The following is a 24,764-nucleotide window of genomic DNA, read 5'->3' as shown; positions in this document are numbered from 1 at the left end:
TTCATGGCAAATAGATGGGGAAACAATGGAAATAGTGAGAGACTATTTTTCTGGGCTCCAAATCACTGCAGATGGTGACTGCAGCCATGAAATTAAAAGACACTTGCTCCTTGTAAGAAAAGCCATGACCAGCCTAGACAGCATATTAAAAAGCAGAGACATTACTTTGCTGACAAAGGTCCATCTAGTCAAAGTTATGGTTTTTCCAGTAGTCAGGTATAGATGTGAGAATTGGACCATAAAGAAAGTTGAACACTAAAGAAATGGTGCTTTTGAACTGTGGTGTTGGAGAAGACTCTTGAGAGTCCCTTGGACTGCAAGGAGATCAAACCAGTCAATCCTAAAGGAAATCAGTGCTGAATATTCACTGGAAGCTGAAGCTGAAATTCCAATACTTTGGCCACCTGATGTAAAGAACTGACTCATTGTTAAAGACCCTAATGCTGGGAAAGATTTAAGGCAGGAGGAGAAGGGGGCGACAGAGGATGAGGTAGTTGGATGGCATCACCAACTCTATGGACATGAGTTTGAGCAAGTTCCAGGAGTTGGTGATGGACAGGGAAGCCTGGCATGCTGCGGTCCATGGGGTCACAAAGAGTTGGACACAACTGAGTGATTGAACTGAACTGATCCCTGGGCAGAGACTTCAAAACTTTGGGTCCAGAACAGACATCTGCAAACTCTGTAGGTTAGGGAGAGTGGAATAGGCAGAATTGCCTCCTGTGTTCTTCATTTCTGAGGGGCCGGTACGCATGCAGCAGCCTGGACCACCAGCCTGAAGCAGATGAGGGATGGATCTCCTTCCCAGGACTGTGGGATCACTCTCCCAGGGTGTTTAAAAAAAAAAAAAGCTGGAAAAGCTCCCAACTATTCACTGAACTTGGCCCTAGCCCTTGAAAGATCATGCAGCTACTTTCTATTGAGTTGTGGCCTTTTTCCTTTAACCATGGAATCTCTAAAAGATTTATTAATTGCTTCAAAAGAGGATTTTACCAATTCAAATAAGGAAAACATTTCTTGAATGTGAAAACAATACCAGTTGGCTGTAGAAAATTGGGACAAACACAAGAAGGTAAAAAACACCAATAACACCATCAGCCAAATAATCAGTTAGTATCATGGTTTAGCTCCCTTTGCCCCTCCGACCTCATGTTTAAACAGAAAAACAGAATTGTTGTGTGTGCGTGTGTGTGTACTCATGGGTTTGTTGTTTGCTGCTTTTTGCACATACTATTACCATAAATATTTTTCCACAATAGCATTCTTCTATCACATTATCTTTTTAAATTAATGATTTATTTTTGGCTGTGCTGTAGATCTTTGTGGCTCTCTCTAATTTTGACAAACAGGGGTACTCTTCATTGCGAGGCACAGGCTTCTCATTATGATGGCTTCTCGTGTTGTGGAGCACAGGCTCTAGGGCATGTGGGCCTCAGTATTTGAAGCATGCAGGCTCAGGAGTTGTGGTGCACGGGCTTAGTTGCCCACGGCATGTGGAATCTTCCTGGACCAGGGACTGAACCTGTGTCTCCTGCATTGGCAGGTGGAGTCTTATCTATTGTACTACCAGGGAAGTCCCACATTATTTTTCACTAACAGGATGCATTGTAATGTCACGCCCCATTGGGTTTGGGGTGTTGTTTTGTATGACACTCATCTTTTACACATGTCTTCAGTTGTTCCCCAGGTAGGGTTCCTTTCCATTTCTGTGCCCTGCACCCTCTGGCTGTCTGGTGAACCTTGGACCTCTTCTCAGAACAATGTTTTTTAATGTATAAAGTATAATACATGAGAAATATAATTAGCAAACTAATTATATCAAAATTCTATCAAGAAACTGAAAAGAAAAAATTTGTGATAAGTGTTTGCTTATACGTACAGTGAAGAAAAATGTTAGAGAATAGATACAGTATCTTCAATAACAACTATAATTACAAGTACTGATCAACATTATTTCAAGCTGTTTGCAACAAATGTCGTATGATATGAAAAGATCTGGGATTTATATTGGGCCAAGGTGACAGGTACAGCTGTGGTTTGTTGCCTACATTCATCAACAAAGGAAATATTATATTTCACTTGGAGGCTAGTGAAAACAAAGGTGTAACTTTTTTCTCATTCCAGTTCTTTATTTCCTATCAGAGTCAAAGACATTACTAATTTCTACCCATGGAAACTTGGGGATCCAGAGAGCCCAGGTGAAAATTCCCACCTTGGGGGAAAACTCCCAAGAGTGGCTCAGTTCATCTTTTGCCCCAGCAGTTTTTTTTTTTAAGTCTTTATTGAATTTGTTGCAATATTGTTGCTATGTTCTTATGTTTTGGTTTTCTGGCAATGAGGCATACAGGATCTTAGCTCCCCAGGCAGGGATTGAACCCACACTCCCTGTGCTGGAAGGCAAAGTCTTAACCGGGGAAGTTCCTGGCCTGACAGGCAGTTTTGAATCTTTTGATATTAATAACAATGGCCTCATAACCCCAGGAACTGCTTTTGATTTCTTTTTTGTGCCAACGGCTTCAGAGTAAAGTCAGCGAGAGTGCCTGTCAGTGATAAAAATTCAGCCAGTGTTAAGGGTTGAATTGTGTCTCTCCCTGACCCCTGGCTCCCACCCTCCCCCAAAAGGATATATTTGAGGCCCTAATCACAGTACTTCAGAATGTGACTTGTTTGGAAATACAATGGTTGCAGGTGTAATTGTAATCAAGAAGAGGGCATACTGGAGAAGGGTAGCCCTTAGGCAGTATGACTGGTGTCCTCACTAGAAACAGCCATGTGAAGACACAGGGACACAGGGAAGTCACACGATGACAGAGACTGGAATTATGCACCAAAGATCACCCAGGATTAACAGCCCACCCAGGAGGTGTGCTCCCCAGGTAGCTCAGAGGTAAAGAATCCACCTACCAATGCAGGAGACGCAAGAGACTGCGTCTCGGGTTTGATCCCTGGGTCAGGAAGATCCCCTGGAGAAGGAAATGGCAACCCACTCCAGTATTCTTGCCTGATGAATCCCACGGACAGAGGAGCACGGTAGGCTACAGTCCTTAGGATTGCAAAGAGTTGCATACTATTGAGCACACACATGCACGTGTGCATACGCATGTGCATGCGTGCGCACACACACACACACCACCAGGAGGTGAGGAAAAGCAAGGAGTGATTCTCTCCCAAGGTTTCAGAGGGTGCATGACCCTGCTAACACCTTGAAAGTGGACTTCTAGCTTCCAGAACTATGAGACAAATTTCTGCTGTCTTATCCCACCCGGTTTGTGGTACCCATGCAGCAGTCTTAGGGAACCAGCACAATGGCTTTCCTGGCCTGGCCTGGGGTTCTGAAACACTAGGGTTGGGGGGGGGCATGGTTCTGTGCCCATGTTGGGGACTGCCACACCATGACCCAAGGTGACTGATGGGGACCGAATCATTAGAGGGCTGGGCTAGAGCTTCAGCCACAAGGTTACCACGCATACAATGTTACCCTCGGGTCAGGAAGAGATGGTCCCACCCATCAGGGTCAATGCAACCTGCAGAAAATCCACAGAAAGCTTCAGAAGGCTGAGCGGTGTTTCCTCTTTATACTCACACGATGATAAAAGGCCTTTATCAAGAATGACATATTATTGCCCAACGGTCAGGATGCAGGTGGCAGTGAAAAGGATTCTTAGGAACCTTCCCCTGTGCCTGTTGGGTGTGTGAAGCACTCTCGTGTGAGGACGGGAAGCTTCTGATCCCCCGGTAACATCCGCCTCTCCTTAGGAAGCTCTCCACTCCTACCCTTCCATGTCCTTTCCTGCAGATAACGGCTCTAGATAAATCTTCCCGCCGCACCAAACACTTGGCCTCTGAGTACAGTCACACGTCATCAGGGGCCTGGGGTCCTCCATCAAGGCTCGGCTGAGGGTAGGACACCTAGCACCTGGAAGAGAAACCAGCCCCGTGCATTGAGGCAAGGTGGTCCAGTGAAGCAGAGGGGCTACTGTAAACATCCGGTCCCACTTTAAAAACAGCAGGCCAGGAAAGAAAGTCCCTCCTTACCTGGAATAGAGAAATCTGGATATTTTGGCAGCAGCCCTTCATGCAACAAAACTTTTGGAGGAGGAGTAGGAGGAGGTGGTGTGGACTTAACTCCATATATTCTAAAGTAAGAACAAAAGTCTTAGTTATTCCTTTTACTAACGATAAAAATAAGTATAATCTATGCAGATCCCATACGAGCATGGTATATTCATTTCTGATCCGGACGATTTACCCTCAAGGATCATCATCTCCATCTTACAGAATAGAAAACTGAGGCTGCAAGCACCCCACTCCCAGCAGTGTCCTACCATCTCCTTTCCTCAGCAACCTTGAGCCTCAGGTTGCTGCCAAGACAGGGGGGCCCTGTTGGTTTTTACTCCCAGCCTCTCCCTGTAAACCAGCAAAGACCAGAAGCAAGGTTCCTGGAGCTTGTTGGGTGCAAGCGGGGGGCTGGGGGGCAGGACGTGGCTGCCTACTTGGAAGGTCCTGCAATTACAAACATGGCCATCTTGCAAAAACAAATCAGACACACACAAAAATCAGTCCTAGCTTTGGGCTGGGGGCATCTGGAAACCCTGATGGGCTCTTCCCCTGGTTCTCGCTCTCTGCAGTTACCACCCAAGCCAGACTTACTCCTCATATGGTTTCAGATGTGCTTGTTTGGCCCGCTCCATGAGGTCCAGGAAGTCCCTGTAGCAGTTTCTGGCCATGACGGTGTACCGCGTGGCGCAGCCTAATTCAGTGACCCTGGCTCTTGGCAGGTAGCCCGCCCAGCCGGGGATGGGGGGCTCATGGAGAGGTTTCTTTATATTCTTGCATTCTATAAAAAAGATGCCATGCTTCCTTGAGGGCTTTGAGAAGCCATCCAGTGGGCAGCGCTCCCAAGCCAGCCAGCAGCCCAACAATCAGCCCTGGGGATAGCCCCAGGCTCCGAGACGTGATGAGGACAGCTACCACTGGTTGGTTTCTTCTGTGTGTCTGCATTTGGTGGGGCTTTACATAGGCCCTCCTCTCTCTCTCATCTCATTGTCTTACAAACTCTAAGAAGTCGGTGCTATTACCACCAACACTTTCATGGAGCAGGACACTGAGGCCTCAGAGAGGTGAAGAGAATCTTGGCCGAGGTCACATAGCAAGGAAGTGACAGGGCCAGGATTTAGACCCGCGTTTCTCTGATTCCCAAGTTATTGCTCTTAAACGGATCCCACTCTTTTCTGACTAACAACAACAACACAGAAGCTTCAGGCATTTGCTGCTGACCTACAAGAGAAGCATGTAGGTCAGGAAAAGGCACTTCACACCTAGCTCTGGCTGCCTGGAGGGTTGACCTTCGGCAATCTCACATTTGTGAGATAAAAGATAACTGCCTGCCTCTGTCTCCTCTAGTTGCTGTAAGAATTGAATTAGACCAGAGAGTCCCAGAACCTCAAAGTTGGAAGGCAGCCTAGGGAGACTCTAGTCCATCCTTCCCTGCCTTAGATGAAGGAACTGTACCCGGAGAGGGGAAGCTACCTGCCCTACATCACACAGCAAAGAGTCACAGAGCTGGGCTAAAGCCCAAACTCTTAGGCTGGTGCTTCTTATAATGGCTGGGAAATTTCTAAGGCATGACAAACATGTGAGTTAGCACGCGTTAAAAAGTCCCCAGATACAGTAATAATAATAAAGGTAATCAGTCCATTACTTTTCCTGTTGGATGTTAGACCTTAAAAACCAGCTAGGATAAATCACTGTTTTGATGATTAACATTATACAGTCATATCATCAGTTGTTTTTTTCACTGTTATTATGGTTGTTATTCAGTGCAAAAGCCCTTCCTGCCCAGCTAGCACCTGGAGGAGCTGGGTTCAAACCCCAGGTCTGACCTCAGACAAGGGACACTATGCTCAAGTGGGAATAATAGTATCGACTTCATACGGCTGTCATGGGTGGTTAATGAAATAACGGTGCCAGGCACAGAGAAAGCAACTAAAAAGTCATAACTACTGAGGCCACAGGGGCTTCCCAGGTGGCGCTAGTGGTAGAGAACCCGCCTGCCAATACAGGAGACATAAGAGATGTGGATTCAATCCCTGGGTCAGGAAGATCCCCTGGAGGAGGGTGTGGTGATGCACTCCAGTATTTTTTGCCTGGAGAATCCCATGGACAGAGGAGCCTGGTGGGCTTCAGTCCACAGGGTCTCAGGGTCGGACATGACTGAAGTGACTTAGCACACATGCACCCTGAGACCACAGCTGCTCTTGGAACCTCCGTGATGACCACCCAGGGAGCTGAGTACCAACACCCTCTTCCCCAGCTGTCTCCCTCTCCCCCTGGAAATGTTTCTTTCTCCTTCTAAGCAACTGAGCCTCTCCACTTTGCATAGATGCCTGGGGATCTGGAACGGTACTCTCGGCGGCTGCTCAACAAGCCAGCCAGGCCTTGCAATGGGGCCCAACGTGAAGTGGGGGCCAGTGTCCAGAAGCCAGTACCCAGACTCAAGGGATGGAACTGCCGGTAATACTGGTGCAGTGTCCGCAGGACCGTCCCTTCCGAGCGGACAGGTTTCAGTTTTGGGGCAGCGGCCACAGAGCAGTGGAATTCCTCCAGCCGGTCTTTATACCGCTGTGCGTTCTCCTGGAAGATTTTCAGACAGTGGGCCATGTTGTCCTCGCTGGAGGTGCCCTGGCAGCTCAGGTAGGGCACGAAGCCTGCAAGAGTCGAGGAGGGAATCACTACCTTCAGCAAGAGATTCAGATCCTGTCCAAACCCCCCGAATCTCTGCCCAGCCCTGGCCATTTCTTCCTTGGCCAACAACACTGCATTTCCCCAAAGGCCATGAATACAAGCCGTGCTATTGTTTCCACTGCTGCTGGGTCCTCCCAAGGCCACAAAAAATGACCTTGGAGTGGGGAGGGAAGGCCCGTTTCCACAAAGGCGATGACAGTAATGTTCTTTGATAGCAAAGCCCCCGATGTCAGCCCGAATGGCAAATGGGGAAAGCATTTAATGGGCCAAAATGATCGTCTGAGGAGTAATTGAAATTATTCATCTTTTTAGAGAGAAAGCTTATTTTCCTTGACACTTTCCAAATGCAATTTGGGATCTTTCTTGTCGGACCATCAGAAAATTGCGGGCTTATTAAAAGCTGAGACCTACTACACAAAAAGGTAAATTCATTATCTGTGAGACCCACCCTGAGCACAATTTTTCAGCATTTCCCACAAAATAACATATAATCATTACAATTAGTATGGGTAAAACACAACTATTTATTTAAACTGGATGCTGAATGCTAAGTACTATAATGCTGTCATAATAAGGCCATTTTTAAAAAGAACAAAGAATGGAAAAAAAAAAAACTGGTTAAGGCTTAGCTTTAAATTGCAAATAAATAAATAAATATATAAGTCTCATTATTGAAGCTCGACATTTTTGCTCTTATCCCCAGGTAAGAAAAGCTGGCCTCAGAGTTGAAGGCAGTAACCCTCACCCTCTGTACTGGCAAGAAATGTGCTCTGGAAGACTCGAATTATTAGACTGTTCTTGACAGTGCTGGAAGGCTTCCATCCACTATCCAGGCTCCCAGTTGGACTTGGGAGATTAAAAGATATGCTGGACAATTAAAAGACAATTAAAAAATACATTAACAACATGGAGGAGACCCTAGACACCCAGGGACCTTATCACAGTGGTTCTTCTTCATCAGGGTCCACTTTGATCTGCATAGATTTTACCTGATTGCATATATGTATGTACACGTGTACACACACACACACAGAAATACAAACAACCTTTATTGAGTCTTGTTAAGGGCCAAGATATTTCAAATGTATGCCAGCTCCTTTAGAGACAGATTTTATTTTCTTGGGCTTTAAGATCACTGTGGATGGTGACTGCAGCCATCAAATTGACACCTGCTTTTTTATAAAGAAAGCTATGACAAACCTAGACAGCATATAAAAAGCAGAGACATCACTTTGCTGACAAAGGTCCATATAGTCAAAGCTATGGTTTTTCCAGTAGTCATGTATGGATGTGAGAGTTGGACTATAAAGAAAGCTGAGCGCCGAAGAAGTGATACTTTTGAGCTAGGGTGCTGGAGAAAACTCTTGAGAGTCCCTTGGACTGCAAGGAGATCAAACCAGTCACTCTTAAAGGAAATCAACCCTGAATATTGGTTGGAAGGACTGATGCCGAAGCTCCAATACTTTGACCACCTGATTCGAAGAGCCAACTCTTTAGAAAACATCCTGATGCTGGGAAAGAGTGAAGGCAAAAGGAGAAGGGGGCGACAGAGGATGAGATGGTTGGATAGCATCACCCACTCAATGGACATGAATTTGAGCCAACTCCAGGAGATAGTGAAGGACAGGGAAGCCTAGTGTACTGCAGTCCACGGGGTTGCAAAGAGTCAGACACCACTTAGCAACTGAACAACAACAAAGTTCCTTTAATCTTCACCATAATCTTATGAGGAATCTATCCCTACCCTGTATAGTGGGTTGAATCGATAGATCTACTCAAGTCCCACCCCCTGAAACCTGTGAAGGTGAACCTATCAGGAAATAGAATCTTTGCAGATGTAATTAAGGATTCGGAAATGAGATCATCTTAGATTTAGGATGGACTCCCAAATCCAATGCCTAGTTTCCTTCTAAAAGAAAGGAGAGGGAGGTCTGAGAAACAAAGACACAGAGACACTGAGCAGATGGCCACAAGAAAAGTCATGGGAAGATAGGGGCAGAGACTGGAGAGATGCTGCCACAAAACAAGGAAAACCAGGGGCCATCAAAGAGTGTGGTCCTGCCCATACCTCATTTCAGACTCCTGGCCTCCAGAATTGTGAAAGAATAAATATCTGCTGTTTTACACAACAGCCCTAGGAAACGAATACAAGCATTTTATAGAAATTTCTCCTTACCATACAGAGGTAAGTAAACTGCTTACAATCACATAGATAATGGCCAGGAAGAGATTGGAATCCCAGTTTATTAAAACCCAAAGCTTATTCTCTTAACCAACCAGTAGGACCAGGGTGACGATGGGCAACCTTGGAATATTCTCCATAAATCTCCCCTCCCGAGAATACCTGTATGTGAGGGCTTCTGGGGAGCACTAGGTTCATCACCCACCTTGATGTGATTTAGTAAATTCTCAGTAGCCCAGAAGGCTGAGAAGGAGAAGCCTTAGGACAGAGTGACTAGTTCTCCTGACTTGCCAAGGGCTGAGGGGTTTCCTGGGATGCAGGACTTTCAGTGCTAAAACTGTGACCATTCCCAACAAACCAGAGTAATTGGCCACCCTCCCTCCAGGGGACACAGGAAGACATGGGACTGTAAGGACAGCCCTAGTGCTTGAGAACAGCACAACTTGGAAAGAGGAACAGAGCCTCAGTTTACCCATCTGTGTCTACGCAGGTCCAAATGCATGTACGAGACATGAGATAAGTGCTTCCTGGATACCAGGCCATGTCCTGGGAGATTTGAAAGTGAAAGGGAAAGTTGCTCAGTTGTGTCCGACTCTTTGCGACCCCATGGAACAGTCCATGGAATTCTCCCTAGATTATATTTCTCCGTTTATCAGAACCCAGTGATCTGCCATCTTCAACAGTGGAGCACTTTCAACAAGTCTCGTAAATGCTAAAGTGCCTGTACTGGTCCATTAAACCGGTCAGACATGGACAATGGGGCAAGGAAGAGACAGAGATGGTCCCCCTGCCAGCCCCGTCACCACTTACCACTGTAGCCTGGTGTGATGGGCATCTGTCTCATGAAGGTCTTGGAAGACTCCATTATTTTGCTCTCTGTTAATGAAGGGAAGAGGGAATGAAATCATCTCATCAGAAGTCCCTTCCTAGAGAACTCACTGCACATGTGCCAGAGCCCTTGGGAGTAAGACTAACCTTGCCAGGGAATTGGGACAGAGAGAAAGCACCGGCATTGGCCAAGGATGCCACTAAACATTCAATGTGCAGGACATAATGAAGAATTAGAGTAAGCTGAGGCTGGAAAAGATCAGAAGTCTCTAAAGCTGGCATGGAGTACAAGCTGAGGTTGCGGGGGTGGCAGGGTGGGGTACCACACAGCATCAGTTTACATGGATGCTGTCTCCAGAGTCAGAACCCCTTCCTCCTTCTGAGATGGCCTGTATTTGCCTTAATACAGGCCAGGTCCTGCATCTGGCATCTACCCTGCCCAGCCAGTTCATCTCAAAAGTGATGCCTTGGTGGCCAGGACAAATGGCCTCAGAGGTAGAGGAGAGGGTCTCCATCACGGTATACTCAGCAGTGATGGGAATTTTAACAGTTCAGACATTCACTTGCTACCACACGGCTGAAGACAGGACTGCATTCCTGCGATTTCCTTCTCCAGGGGATCTTCCCCAACCAGGGATGGAATCCTGGTCTCCAGTACTGCAGGCAGATTCTTTACCATCTGAGCCACTAAGGGAAGCTTCGTTAAATCATCACCGCTGCCCTAAGGGTTAATTTCTGTTTCAGTCCCCATTTTACAGATGGTAAAATAAGGCACAGAGAGGTTAAGCAATTTGTTTGAAGATTTCTGCGTCCAAGGAGGTCAGACCGTCTAAACTCTGGGCGCAGGATTGGTGGTGGTTTAGTTGCTTATGGACTATAGCCTGCCAGGCTCCTCTGTCCATGGGATTTCCCAGGCAAGAATATGGGAGTGGGTTGCCATTTCCTGCTCCAGGGGCTCTTCCCGACCCAGGGATCCAACCCACGTTTCCAGCGTGCTGGGCGGATTCTTCACCGCTGAGCCACCTGGGAAGCCCGGTGGGGACAGGAGTGAGTGCGCGTGGTTGGGGAGAGGGCGGCGATCTGCGCGGGTGGATGGTGGGCTGCTCACCAAGCCCTGAGGCCTGCCTGGAGGAGGCCTGCCTGGAGGAGGCCTGCAGGGAAGAGGCTGGGGAGGAGCTATGCTGGGGTGGGGCCGGAAAACCAATCAGAAAGCGCGGACACCCCGCCGCCCCACTCTTGTCCCACTCCAGGGTCCTCACCTGGGCCGGCCTGGATCACGGCCCCACAGGCCTCCTGCCCACGCCTGGCCTCCACCAGACCACCTGCCGCTCCCCTCCCCCGGCCTTTGTGCGCTCACCCCACCCGCGGGACGAAGGGAGGAGAAAGGGGGCGGAGTCGCACCCCGCCGCCTGCCCCTCCCCCTTCCTCAGCTTTCTGCCTCTCGACTGGAAGCACCCCCAGGAGTCAGAGGAGACTCGCTCAGCGTCTGCTCTTGGGGTGAAGTCCAGGGATTTCCCCAGCAAGATTTTGCCTCCGAAGCTGTTCTCTGTTCAGGGTACATGGTCTCCCGCAGGTGAGGCCTTTCTGGGTGTGGAAATTGGGTGGGGGCGTGCACTAAGGAATCCGGCTCAAAGCCAGCTTTTCTTTCGTGGACACCGGGGAGCCTGGGCTGTGGGGGAGAGGATTGGTGGGAACAGGCCTCGGCAGGGTTAGGGGGAGCAGCCTGGGAGGGACGGGGAGGCTCTGTCCAGGCGGCTTCCCCTGGGCTTCTCACACCCCTGCACCTGCAGCCTGGTGTCCCTTACTAGGAGAATCTCCAGGTGGACCAGGGCAGTAAGCGTGAGAAGGGGACCGAGCACCCAGTGAAGGATGCTGGGCAGCAGTACCATACTCCTTCTGACCATCCTCATTTTATGGGAGCTGAACTCTCACATGGGTCTGAACGCAAGATGCCCACTGTGTGACCCGGATCAGGGATTGCATGGCCTGAACAGACTGCCAGTTCCAGCTGTCCCCTCTACAGATGAGCAAACTGCATCCCGACGGCCTAATGGCCCTACTTCCACAATACACATTTCACTCCACCTCCCAGACTTCCCCACCTCTCCTCATGGGCATTGAACTTCAGATGAAACTTCAATGGAGCTACCCCCTTAGGAAGAACTCATACCGTGGTGCTGGGAAAGACTGAAGGCAGGAGGAGAAGGGGACGACAGAGAATGAGATGATTGGATGGCATCACTGACTCAATGGACATGAGTTTGAGTAAGCTCCTGGAGATGGTGAAGGACAGGGAAGCCTGGCGTGCTGCAGTCCATGGGGTCACAAAGAGTCGGGCACAACTTAGTGACTGAACAACAACGGCAGGGTCCTAGGGCTCACCTCTGACTCTCCAGAAGTTTTTAGAGCCACCTCTGGATGGAGGTTGACCCAGACTTAGAGTCTGGAAGAAACACAAAACCCTAGATTCAGCAGCCAGCTAGGTGTGCCTGCTGGGACACCAGAGGACAAGCCAAGTCATCCATCCTTGGCCTCTTGCTTTTCTTTTTACATGACTTTCATTTAGGTGCAGTGGAGTTGTGAGTGGTCACTGTGGCTTTTCTGCCTTCTTTCTGGTGGGGCTGCTTTCTTTGGCCTCAAGAGAAAGGGGGCCAATGGATGTTGATGAAGGCTTGGTTCCCAGTAAACAGAGGAGCCAGTCTTATTGGTGTGTGTGCTTAGTCGCTCAGCTGTATCCAGCTCTGAGGGACCCCATGGACTGTAGCCCACCATCTATGGGATCCCTAACCTGTCTGTCATTCAACATTTATTAATGCCTGCTGTGTACAAAGGAAATCCTTTGACAGTTCTTCTCAAAAACTTGAACCTCAGATAACATGCCAGGGACAACTGACTAATGGGTCAAGACAACAGACCTCTGCCCATGGAATTTTCCAGGCAAGAATACTGGAGTGTGTTTCTGTTTCCTCCTCCAGAGGATCTTCCCGACCCAGGGATCGAATGCATGTCTCCTGTGTCTCCTGCTTTGCAGGCAGATTCTTTACTCACTGAGCCATCAGGAAAGCCTGTCTTATTGGAGTGAAAGTTAAAAAAGCTTGTAACACCTAAGAAAGGACCTGAAAATTAATTTCCACCAGAGATGGGGTAGAGGGGAAGGTCAGTAATGTATCTATAATTCCATTTACAAATTTAGTGGGGAAAAAAAAAGTCCAGGCCATATGAGATCCAGAGTTTTGCTTTATTAGACATCTGTGAAGAAGTTTGCAGATACAATCAAATTGTGAACTGCTGCAAAGTTCTGTGTTTTAATTTATCCTTTAGTGAACAGACCCCAATGGCTGATATTTTAGAATACAGTTCCATATTCCAAGCAGATGAGAGATGTGATGTTATGGCCAACAACTTTATACTAGTCATCCACTTAAGCCGTTTCCCAGCATAAATATGCAGTTTAATCACAGCTATTTCATCTCTACCATGTGTGATTCGATCTTCGACTAATAATGCATTTTGACTCCTGTTTATATTGGTGCATGCGATTCTTTGCCACCCTGGCAATTAACCAGACCTGGACTCTAAAAGCTAAACTTGATCTAAATAACATTCTAGGGGTAGGGCAGGCTCTGTAATCTGGACTCATCTTAGCCATCCATCTGCAAAAGCACTTGTATGTCTCCTTTTTCCTATCATGTCTCTGTAACTTGTCTGTCATTCAACATTTATTAATGCCTGCTGTGTACAAAGGAGATCCTTTGACAGGTCTTCTTCTAAGAAACCTGAACCTCAGATAATATGCCAGGGACAACTGAATAATGGGTCAAGACAACAGGCCTTTTAGAAACTTTCTAAGATTAGAAAACGTGCCCCTAGTGTACCTATCCGGTGCTTTTACTCTAGAATATTTCTGGGGGTGGGGGGAAGAGAGGGGAGGGATGGATTTGAGGATTCTAAGTGTGATTATTAGGACTGCATCTCTGGGGACAGAAGAAAATCCAGTAAAATCATCACCCCCTCTCCATTATCTTTTTGCCAACATTGCAAATTTCAACCATTTCCTTGAAGAGAAATAGTGGACAAGGAGACATCCTTAACAGAAGGCGGGAAAGGCCTTACATTAGCTACAAAAAGGACTTGACTCTATTACTCACACTTAATCCAGTAGGAAGGCTGAATTTGTGTACTACCCGATTCCTTCCTTTGATTCTGGTGTCCTGAAAACATCACCATTTTGCCCTCGGAGTGATTGCGTTGCCCGGAAAGGAGAGGTTGACAACCCTGCAGGGCACATTTTTTGGCGGTTTCTCTGCACAGTCATGTGGCTTACAGAGCCAGACGGTTCAGCTCTCAAAGACAGGACAGGAGAATCAATACATTATTATGCTTCTTTAAATATAAACTGTGAACCTTTGGGAAGGATGTGCATGTGTAGAAAGCTCTGATGAAGCTGTCGACCCATCTGGTCTATTTCTTAGAGGACTCTGACCCTAGGCATCTCTGTCTATTGTTGAGTCTACACACACAGTCCATAGCTTAGCATCAGTACAAATTAAGCATGGTCAAGAAATGAAGCCATGGAAAATTAAAGGCAGCAATGTCATCAACAAAATTCAATGAGCATTTTCCCCTTTTTTCTTTTTAACAAGAAAAGCACATTGTAGAAATCAAGATTCTGTACAATTTTCTAATATTATATGTACATAAAATTATATTATAACTCAATTGAAAAGTCTTGTTTGTAGAGTATGGCTGGCAACACCAAAGAATGACCCAGAACATTAAGCTTTTGAAGCAGAGCAGGCAGCAAGAGGACCCTAGCGCGCACACCTTTGTGCCTGGATGCGAAACCCGGCTCCTAAGGATGTGACTAGCATTTTCCAGTTCTTTGCTGTGTTTGTGTTTCACATTCTAATAGGGAATTCTGCAGCAAGCGATGTGAAAAAGGAGACGCGTTAAAATGAAATTGGAAATGCTGTTTAAAATCTGCATATGATAATGGGCTGTGATAATGGGTTTGTGAATCCGGACTTGCGTTCAAAGTTAGTGGCTCAACCATCTTCCCCTCTTTTATTATGCATGGCTCAACCATCTTCCCCTCTTTTATTATGCATGCCTTCGGTGATTTAAAACTGACTGAACTCCAGCAGGTGGAAAAGACAGCTTTGAACAGATCAGAAGGGCTGTGCGTCAGGTTCTGGATTCTTTTCCTGCAGTTGGCTCCTGAAAGTGGAAGACTGGCTTTGCAAGTGGGGAAGGATGGGGAGCAGGCACACACACCAGTTGGTTCATCTGCCCCATTCTTCGGCTGCCTTTCTTCCAATCTCTTTCCTCCCAGGCCCTGCCTCCCCAAGCCAGGTGGAGCTCCAGCCCCACTCCCCAGAGGGCAAGGGGTGGGCTCCTGGCCCTTCACTTGTAGATCCTCTCCCTCAAGGAACCTAACCAGAGGCTTCAGTCTGTGCCCCAGCTTTCGAAAAACCTAGTTGGGAATTTTCAGATTCCAATTCAGCCACAGTCCCCTCTGGCATTTACTAAACAATGCAGATTCGGATTCCCTTTCAAGTTCATAAAAGGGAGAGGATCCAAGAACCTGTTTTTAAGAAGCCCCCAGGCGGTTCTTGCATGGGAGATCCGCAGATCTGCTTTGGAAAAAAAAAAACAAAAAAACAAAACAGCTTCATTCATTCAGTACGGATCTCTGAATGCCTGTAGGTAAAATCTTCAGTTCAAGTTTAGAAATGGAAGATTTTAACGAAACATTTCGTAGAACAGATTCTCTGCCTGTGTATCACTAATGTAGTCTTTCCAAAATGTGGAATTAAATGGCCAAAAACTCTTAGGGAGATGAGGGCGAGCTGGGAGGAGGGAATTAGTTGAAAATATGTGTGCTAGTTGAGGAAAGGGGCTGCTCCAAAGCCTGTTCCCGTGTTCACACCCAGGCTTGGTGATGTGAACAAGGCAACCTGCGACTTCATTTTCTCACACAGAATCCTACCAAGGTTAACTTGAATTACTTATGAATTCAGAAATCAGGATTTGGCCTTTGGGGAGTTCTTTCCCAGCATATAAATAACCTGGGGTATGTCAGTAGCTTGATATCCATTTCCCTCGAAGCAAATTTTCACCTGCTGAAAATCTGAGGTGTCAGCGCTCCCACTCACAAATCCTAGCGGATTAGCTGAAGCTGCAGTTATTCTCCACTGAACCCATTTGGAAGTTAAATTATGAGAACCTAAAATAGTGCCCAGTGTAGGCAGGCTTCTCCCACCAGCTAAAAAAACCCTCCAAGCTCCCACTGAGTCACCACTTCCAATCACATGATGATGAAAAGGAATTAACTGCAGATGGATGGCATTTTATATGGACTGCCATCCAAAATATGTAAAAAGAAAAGTCTCCGAGAGATGAAGAGTCTCCTCTTGGCTCAAAGATCATATTTCAAATCTGGAAAGGTTGTGATAGGGCATCCTAAGTTTACGGAAGGGAGATCTCTTTCAACCCCAGCCCAATCACTGCTGCAGAAATGTACTGATTCCCTTGTCAGGCGGGCATTCCACCACTTTCACCTGTGAACACTAGCTGCTCTTCTAGGATGCTCAAACTTCCAATTCCCCAACCTCTATCTTCACTGCCGACAGTTTTTCTGACTCCAGTGTGCCCTCAGAAACATCCCCTAATTATGTCTAGCCCTGGCTGTTCTCATCTTCCCCGCTGGAATTCAGATGGGTGATGGCAAGGGTCAAGGGCAAGGAAAGAACAGTCAGGGTTGAGGTCAGCAGATGCGGGTGAGCCGAGTCCACGGCGGGGAAAGGCGGCAGGGATGGTCGGTTAGTAATTTAAGAAGTCGATCCCAACCTTGACACTCTTGGAAGTGGCTATATCAACGGCCGTGGCCTTGATCTCGGTGTCCCCGAACTGCATGAGGGTCTGGATCTCCCTGCGGGCGGGCACGTTGGCACTGCTGGCCCCGGTGAGATCCAGGCGCAGCGTGCCGCACTTCTTCACCCCGGGGTCGGTGATGAAGCTCACGTCGTCCAGCTCGGAGCTGTAGATGTTGATGACGATGACCAGCTGGGAGGGCTTGGCCGGGGTGTAGCTGCGCTTCACCAGCTCGCCCAGGGCCACGGACTGGTCGGCGGAGATGAACTTGTCGAAGACGTCGGTGCACCAGCGGGTGCCGTCCTTCACCAGCAGCTTCTCGGGCGGGTGCTTGCCCTCCACGTAGCGGTTCAGCACGCCCACCCCGTAGGTGAGCGGGGACCGGCGCACCTTGATGACCGCGGGGTCCAGCCCGAAGAGGACGGCGCCCTTGAGGATGGTGAGGCCCACGTCCTGGGGGATAATGACGCGGCACTTGTCGCCGAAGGCAGCCTGCACCGCCTGCTGCAGGAGGGGCGCCTCGGCGAAGCCGCCCACCAGGAAGAGGAACTTGACCGTGGACACCTCCGGCTTCTGAAACAGGTCCCCTGAAAGGGAAGAGGAAGGGACAAGCGACCTGTCACCAAAAGCCAAGGGGGACTGGGTGGCCTGAGGATGTGGGGAATGGACCAAATGGAGGACACTTTTGGTCTGAACTCAGAATACTTTCATAGAGCTAGTCCTTTAAGGAAAGGAGGTTTGATGGGCTTCCCTGGTGGTCTAGTGGTTAAGAATCCGCCTCTCAATGCAGCGGACACCAGTTTGATCCCTGGTCCAGGAAGATTCCACCTGCCGCAGGGCAACTAAGCCCATGTGCCACAACTACTAAAGCCTGCACACTCTAGAGCTGCCCGCACACTCTAGAGCTTGCGCTTGGTAACAAGAGAAGCCACTGCCTGAGAAGTCTGCACGCGCGCTGCAGCTGGAGAGTAGCCCCCACTCGCTGCAACCAGAGAAGGGCCTTCAGGCAGCAACAAGACCCAGCACAGCCAAAAATAAATATATATTATTTTTAATATATATTAATAAGAAAGGAGGTCTGTACATCAGTATGCTCAGGAATAAAAACTCAAGCTACTGCTAAGTAGAAACCCATTTTCACAGCGAGACGGTGATCAGTTTAGGTAGTTCTTTGTTAGGTGTAAGTGGATACCCCATCACCCTCTCCAAACCTGCGGTTCTCTGAAGTGAGTCAAGGCAGGCTGTTAGAAATACTATTCTTTGGTTTTCATCACATTCCCACCCCGCCCCTGGGGGTTATGATTGGCTAGGTACGGAGTGGGAAGTGAAGGCCCTGGATACTGGAAGAGGCCCTGGTGAGTCTACTGTGTCCCCAGAGAGGGCCCTGGTGTGTGTGTTGGAGGGGTGCTGCGGGGGATAGACCTTTCTTTGGTTTACACAACCATTCCTCCTTCCCAGCAGAGGTTAGGGTTTCTAATTTATTCTGATAAACCAAGGATCATCCATTCACTAAGGCCTGTCACTCGATGAGAATATTGCTTTAGAGGTCCCAGCTCCCTGACTTTTGAAGCCAAACAGAAAGCCCAGGTGAGGAGGGCCTCTGGGCTGCTCTGCAGTACCTGTGGCCCAGCAGCTGCCCTCGTACATGCCCAGGCCCTGCCCACTCCTGCTGGGGCCCTGACCCATGGCGCCAAACTCTGCACCCCCTGCCATCCTGATTTCACATATACTGGTGGGTGATGCTGGAAACACCAGTCCCCATTCTTGGCTCTGCCCCAGGGAGTGGCCAAGCCCTGGCTGATCACTTACGGAGATGCTCAATGATGCTGTCGATGGTCGGCTTAAAAAGGGCATTCATGGCGTCTGGACTCATCCTCAGCATCCCCTGTGAGGACCACTTGACAAAATCCACACTGTGGGGCGGGCAGAGAGAGAGTGAGAATGTAGAAAGGATACCCAAGTCACGGGCCCTGGCAGAACAGCTATCACGTCTGAGGGGGCAAGGGGGTCTGAAAGTCCAAAGACCCCTTAGTAATACCCTAAACCACCAGGATCTAGACCCTTAGGAACTTAAAAGCTAAGGCACAACCTCTTCCATTTCTCTTTACTTTGGGCTCTGGCCAACCCTCTCCTGATACGGTGAAAGCCAAAGTCTCATGCAAAAGACAGGGTGATAATTCATTCAACAAATATTTACTGAGCACCTACTACCTATGCCTCAGGTTCTGTTGTGGACACTGGGGACAAAGCAGGAGCCAAACTTCCCTGCTTTCGTAAAGCTTAACTTTTTAGTGCATAATCATAGCTAACACATGGATAGCACTTTCTAGGTCCCAGGCATTGTGCTAAGCGTATATGAACTCATTTCACCCTCACAGCAATCCTTTGAGCTAAGTGGAATTATCATGCCCATGTTCCAGATGAAAAAACTAAGGACCAGAAAAGTTGAGTCACTTGCCCAAGGTCACACAGCAAGTGTGTAGGATTGGAAATCAGAGTCCACACCCCCTTCCTCCCTCCCATCAACATATTCTACCCCTGTCCTAAGTTAAACGTGAGCCCGACTCACTTGCTCTTCCTCAAGGCGTGCTCCACGCTGTGTCCCCGGAACTTCTTGTAGTAGTCAATGAAGGAGAAGGGCAGGGTGATGTTCAGTGGGTTAGTTCGGTCCGGGGCAGCCGCTCTTTTTCGAGACTCAAATGCAATCATTAAGTCAACCCAGGCTGCAGGACGCTTGATTTTAAATTGCTCAATAAAATCCTCTCCGAATATTTTACACAGAAGCTTTTCGAATTCATAGTCTACTCCTAAAGATCCATAGGGTCCACCTGGATCAAGAACAAAATGGGAGACCACTCTGTTAGAAACAGAATCCGAAGTCTGAGAAGCAGCCTACCCTGGGTTTTGCCAAAGACAGTAGCTCAAACATGGGCCCACTTAGCCAGCAGACCGCAGCTGTGTGTTTTTACTTATTCTTTAAAACCCTTAGGTTCTTCTTATTCCACATGGGAAAACTTTCCTATAGAAATCACTCGTCAGCAATCAGTTTAAAATTATTTACATTTTAAATAAAATCAGTGCATTTAACTAATTAGAAGCATCATGGCATTCCTGCCCAAGAAATCTCCGGACAGCGTCTGGAAAGCCAGCAGACCTCACCAAGTCCCTGTGATCTACTAATTACTCATCCTTCCCATGCCCATTAAGAGGACGAGCACGTTCTTTGGTTTTGATGGTCTCATCCTGGGACCTCCCTGGAAAGCTTAGCCACAGCACCGAATCACAGGTGATGATCATGGCCAGGATCTGAAACAGGCTCACTTTAGGCCCGGACCCAAGTTATGGCGGTTTGTGTTTAAAGGCCATTTAATGGCATTTTGGTCTCTGGTCTCACACATCCATACTGCTCATAATCCCACATGCTCATGGCACTGAATGAGATGCTGAGAGAAATCAGAAATGAGCAAAACAGCTCAGGTATGAGAAAATTAGCCATTTCCCTCATTTTCTCAGGCTCACCTGTTGCTTTGTACAGTTCTTTCAGATGTCCCTCTGGTAGCCGTATCTGATGGACTGTCAGGTCTACGGTGCCACCGCCACTGTCCACCACCACATACTTGTCACCTGGTACAAAACAGCCATCCTTTATACAGACCGCTTGTCTACTGTGGCCTGGAACAATCTGGCAGGTGATGACGGTGTACCCAGCTAAGCTCCATCAACACCCATTAATACAATGGTTTTGCTTATTAGCAGCACAGCGAGTGATTCATGACTAAAGAGAATGAGATAATGTCTGCCCAGAAGTGCCGGTTAGCATGGACTGTGAACACAGATGAATGAATCTTTAGGACTAAAGCATTCATGTCACACGACAGTGCATACCTGGCACGTACAAGTCGCCAACTTCCTGCCAAGGTAAGAGCACCATCGAATGACCTGATGTTTAACACAAGGCTTACTCTGGAGCTGGTGAGTTCCAGCTCCTACTTTTCTTCTGAAGCGCCTATATGGTTTTAGAACGTGCAAAATTACAGCTCCAAAAAGAGCTCTCCCTGGGGAAGCAGGTCTGTAAGACCGATTTGGAACATTTTCCAAAAGTGTAAAAGGAACAAATAGGAATGCATTTTTGGCAACACACACACACATAAAATCCAGCAGGGGCAAACAACATTCAAGGACACTACCTTCCTCCAGCTCGGACCAGATTTCTCCTATGACATTCTCCACCAGAAAAGTCCGACTCTGCCGATTACGTCGTATGTGTTCCTTAGCTAGCGGCCAACACAAAGAAAATAACAACGGGTGAGAAAGCATGAAAGAGACACAGTCCCTGAAGTCAGTGGAGGTGAAAGAGCATGGGAGGTTTGGGAACAGAACATTCGGTGATCTTGATCAGAGTGATTACATAAATACAACATGGGGGATGACAAAGCCAGCTCTTCCACAGCAAGGAGCTATTGCCGCCAGCCTCCATCTATTCATCTGCCTGGAGATAGCCAGTGCCCTGCTGAAAAGCTCACCGTGGTGAGATTCCCTTCCTCCAGGAACAGTTTCAGGGGAATGGAAATAAAATAGGTCAGTTTCCTGGCTCTGCTGCCCCAGGGAGGAAGCTGTCTGCCAAATGGCCTGCAGTGCGCTTGGTTAAATAACTTCACATCAAGGAACTTGGTCTGATACATGGAATGTGGGGTATGTTTTCCTAACTGGATCTGGGATAAACCGGCCAGGAGCCCTTTCCAGACCCCGTTGAAGTCGATATGCTCTTCCGCCACAAGGTGGCGCGGCTGAACCTAGCAAAGCCGGAGCCGCCTTTTCCCTTGCACAATGCGGGACAGCCCAAGGGTGGCTGGGGTAGTTCGTGGCTGTGATGCCTGGCATGGGTATTTCATCTCCCGCTGGCTCCCGACAGCCCCGTGAGACGGACAGGGCCCAAATCAGCGTCCTGTGTTCAGACGAGGAATCCAGGTCAGGGAGGTCGAGGGACTTGGCGTTCCCACGACTCTGTCTTGCGGCCTGAAATGAAGCCTCAGACCGCGGACCCCCTGCCTTTGAGACTTAACGCTTTAGAGTGAAGTCTGAAAAAGCCGAACACGAATGTTAAAACGAGGGAAAGATGCTGCGAGAGGGAGCCTGGGAAGCACCAGAGCACAGGCACGCTGGGAATTGGGGCAAATCACTTAACCTCTCTGGGCTTCAGTTTCCTCATCCATAAAATGGGATGATACTCCTTGACTCAAGTTCCACGCAGGCTGAGCAGGGACTGGCCCTCGGATTTGTTGTCAGCACCCACTGTGACAACAGGCACACAGTAGGTGATGAGGAAAGCAAAGCACCTAGTATGAGACAGGGAACCCAACAAACGACCCCTACCATGAACAGCTTAGAGCAATCCTGGTTTTACAGACTAAGGCTCTAATCCACCACTCGGCCCCCCACCACATTTTTAGTCCCTCAGCCCTACAAATCCATCTGCTGCCTGTTATCCAATAAAGGACCCTTGACCCTCCAGCCTCCTTCAGCAAGGAGCGCAGTGTTCACAAAAGAACATCTCCTCTGGGGATTAGAATGGCAAAAAATCAACATTGGGCCAGCCTTAAGTTCCTCAGGCCATCCCTGATTAAAGAGCTCCGGCAGGCCTGGGAGGGGTCCCCGAACTCAGGGTGTCTCCCCTATTCCCAGCTCCAGATGAACTTACATTGAACACTTTGCAGTGGGTACTGACTTTCTAAGACAGTCTAGGTGGCTAAGAAAATGGCATGTGTAAAAAACGGCCAAGTGAGGCTAATACATTCTGAGCTCTCAAAAAATCCTGTTTTTCAGGCACATATGCCCACGATTGTGAAAAATGGAGCCTTTACTGACGTCCTTAAGTCTTTTTGGAGTCAAATAATACCAACAGGAAACCCTGCAGTGCTGGGGACAGAGTGGCAGCTCTGGTCTCCTCAGTGGTGGCCACAGGGCGTCCATCAGGGAGGGGCATCAGAGGGCAGAGAATGGCCGGGGGGGGGGCTCAGGCTACTGATGCCATCCTGGGTTCCCTGATTAAGCACTCTGCCAGGCCTTCCCACACAGCACTCTGTCCTTCTGGAAGGGAGGTTCTCACCAAAAAGCAAGGTTAAGATGGAACCCCTGCCTCACCGACCCTCTGAGGGGTGGTGGCCAACAACATGAGGATTTCAAAAACCAAAGACACCCCTCTGAGCACAGAAAACAACAGCAAATTCCACAAGGCACAGACATGGGGCAGCGTGGGCATGACAGGATACGTTAAAAGAAAGAGAAACAAAAACTCTTGAGCTCTTGGGAAAGGCAAGCATTCTAACAGTTCCCTCATATGTGAATGTTGTACTTAAGACGTGTCAAGGAGAGCTGTGTTGAATCAGCTAATTGTGGCATGAGCTGCTATCTATGAACAACTGAGTAAGAATCAGTATATGAAATAGAGAGCCCAGTCAGACATTCCTCTTTTTTCCAATTAAAACAACGATCCTGAATATTTAAAACGTGAATGCACTGGGTTTAGTTAGCAGTGAGGCTAGCCTTGTGAGAAAAAGGCAAATCGAGCCCCGAGACTTGGAGGGAAGCCTGTTTCCGTTCATTCTGGGTGAATCAGATCCGGGCGGCAAACACATGGCCCTGGCAGGCTGAGGGGGCAGCAGCATGGTGACAAGTGAACTTCTTGCCACTGTCTCAAGGCTCAGGTTCCCAGACTCCTCCATCCTAGGTTAAAAATGCAGAGCAGTGGCCGCTGGGCCAGAGTCACCTAGTAAAGAGGAAGAGAGCCCTGTCTGGGCAGGAATGTGCACCCGCCAAAGGTGAGCCTTGGGCCCAGCACCCCAGGCAGTGCAGAAACAGGCTTCAAGATGGGCAACAAGGAAAGCTCGGGACCAACGGGTGACAGTCCTCACTCATGTCATCCCTCTCCTCCTCCAGGACCTGGGCCTTCCGGGGCAGGATGGAGATGGGCTGGAGTGATGGGGGGTGGTGGGGAGGAGGGTGTTTGCTCTTGAAGTCCTCACTTGGGCAGAGAGCTCAGAGCTGGGGTGCACAGTGCCACCCCCCACAGCTCCTAAGCACCCGTGTTCACCCACGTGGCTCTGACTGACCCAAGGTTTCTGCAGACTCCATAGCCCTGAACAGATCTACAGAGCCCTGCATTCCAGGGGAAAGCAGTTCTGAGGAGCAAGCTTGTGAGCAACTTGTGTATCAGGTTTTTTCATAAATTGTCACAGACTTTTTGGCCAACCCAATATTGGAGAGAAAAAGGCCCTTAAAACACCCATCCTGGATCTCCCTGGACGGTGAGCTCCAGGGAGCTCATTTTAGGAAGGGCTCCCTTCCTAAATGAGCATCAACCCCTCAGGGCAAGTCTGCCCTTTTCACCTCTTGTCTCAGGTTTATAGTTAAGATTCACAATGAGCGCATCAAAGCGGCCCCAATGAATGAGTCAGCGATAAATCAACAGTCTTAATGGAGGCATTAATAACAGGCCAGTGGAATTAGATTAAGAATCAGTTAATAGGAAAGCTTTAAAAGCCTAGTAAAATGCATGGCCAAGAGCCACTCTTGGACTGCTCTCACGTTCTTGGAGAGAAGGGTCCTCCCCTTAGGCACTTGGGTGGGTGATGAACTAGGGGAACCACTGCTGAGTTTACAGGGTCCTTGGAGGGGCCAGGTCGGGGGGAGGGTTGCTGAACCCAGAGGTACTTAAGTCCAGCCTCCTCCAGAAGCATCTGGAGGTCTCCTGACGGCACTGGGTGCCTTTGCAAACTCCGAGGCAGAGACACATGCAGGGGGCCGGAGGGGGACGGCAGGGAGGGGAGAGAGAGAGCAGGTACCCTGTGCAAACCCAGCTCCTACTGTGTCACTGGAGCTGTACCCGTTGACCGCGGCCTTGCTGCTCAGATCAGTCATCTGGTGCAGCCGCAGCTTCCGGCAGTAGATGGAGGCTGCCTCGGGCTCCAGGGCAATGATGAGCTGCTCCGAGTTCTCTGGGGAGGCCAGGCCTGCCTGGAAGACAGAAGGCAAGGCTGGGACCCAGGTTCCCTGGATGGGGCCCCTCCGAGGACACCCCCGCCTTGGGAGTGAGCACCCCCAAGGAAGGGGTGCTCACGCTCTGCTTGTCAGGGAAACT

At 48.7% G+C, this 24,764-nt stretch overlaps 2 protein-coding genes across 2 annotated transcripts in view; both read right to left on the bottom strand.

The window, feature by feature from the left end:
* Positions 1 to 3,661: 3,661 nt before the first annotated feature.
* C8H10orf82 (chromosome 8 C10orf82 homolog) lies at positions 3,662 to 11,086 on the bottom strand. Its single transcript, XM_043477224.1, has 6 exons — positions 11,014 to 11,086; positions 9,737 to 9,802; positions 6,489 to 6,707; positions 4,651 to 4,837; positions 4,036 to 4,136; positions 3,662 to 3,916 (listed from the first exon to the last, which is right to left on the bottom strand). The coding sequence occupies exons 2-6, from the start codon at positions 9,789 to 9,791 to the stop codon at positions 3,771 to 3,773; spliced, it is 708 nt and encodes a 235-aa protein (XP_043333159.1). The 5' UTR covers positions 9,792 to 9,802; positions 11,014 to 11,086; the 3' UTR covers positions 3,662 to 3,770.
* Positions 11,087 to 12,972: 1,886 nt separating this feature from the next.
* The window catches only part of HSPA12A (heat shock protein family A (Hsp70) member 12A), a 75,982-nt gene continuing 64,190 nt past the window's right edge, over positions 12,973 to 24,764 (bottom strand). Inside the window, exons 7-12 of the mRNA XM_043475337.1 lie at positions 24,469 to 24,640; positions 20,815 to 20,901; positions 20,147 to 20,251; positions 19,197 to 19,455; positions 18,437 to 18,540; positions 12,973 to 17,214 (exon numbers count right to left, since the gene is read on the bottom strand). Coding sequence (XP_043331272.1) covers positions 16,577 to 17,214; positions 18,437 to 18,540; positions 19,197 to 19,455; positions 20,147 to 20,251; positions 20,815 to 20,901; positions 24,469 to 24,640 — 1,365 coding nt within the window. The 3' untranslated portion in view covers positions 12,973 to 16,576. The remainder of the gene's footprint in view (positions 17,215 to 18,436; positions 18,541 to 19,196; positions 19,456 to 20,146; positions 20,252 to 20,814; positions 20,902 to 24,468; positions 24,641 to 24,764) is intronic.

The sequence above is a fragment of the Cervus canadensis genome, chromosome 8 (genome assembly GCF_019320065.1).
Source record: "Cervus canadensis isolate Bull #8, Minnesota chromosome 8, ASM1932006v1, whole genome shotgun sequence".
Taxonomy (NCBI): domain Eukaryota; kingdom Metazoa; phylum Chordata; class Mammalia; order Artiodactyla; family Cervidae; genus Cervus; species Cervus canadensis.
This window is presented reverse-complemented; position numbering and strand designations above follow the sequence as displayed.

Coding starts and splice junctions, on each gene's coding strand:
- C8H10orf82 (XM_043477224.1), bottom strand. CDS start 9,791: ATGGAGTCTTCCAAGACCTTCATGAGACAGATGCCCATCACACCAGGC. Junction 6,708..9,736: donor CATCACACCAGGCTACAGTG/GTAAGTGGTGAC, acceptor CGACTCTTGCAG/GCTTCGTGCCCTACCTGAGC. Junction 3,917..4,035: donor TCCAGATTTCTCTATTCCAG/GTAAGGAGGGAC, acceptor TTTCTCTTCCAG/GTGCTAGGTGTCCTACCCTC.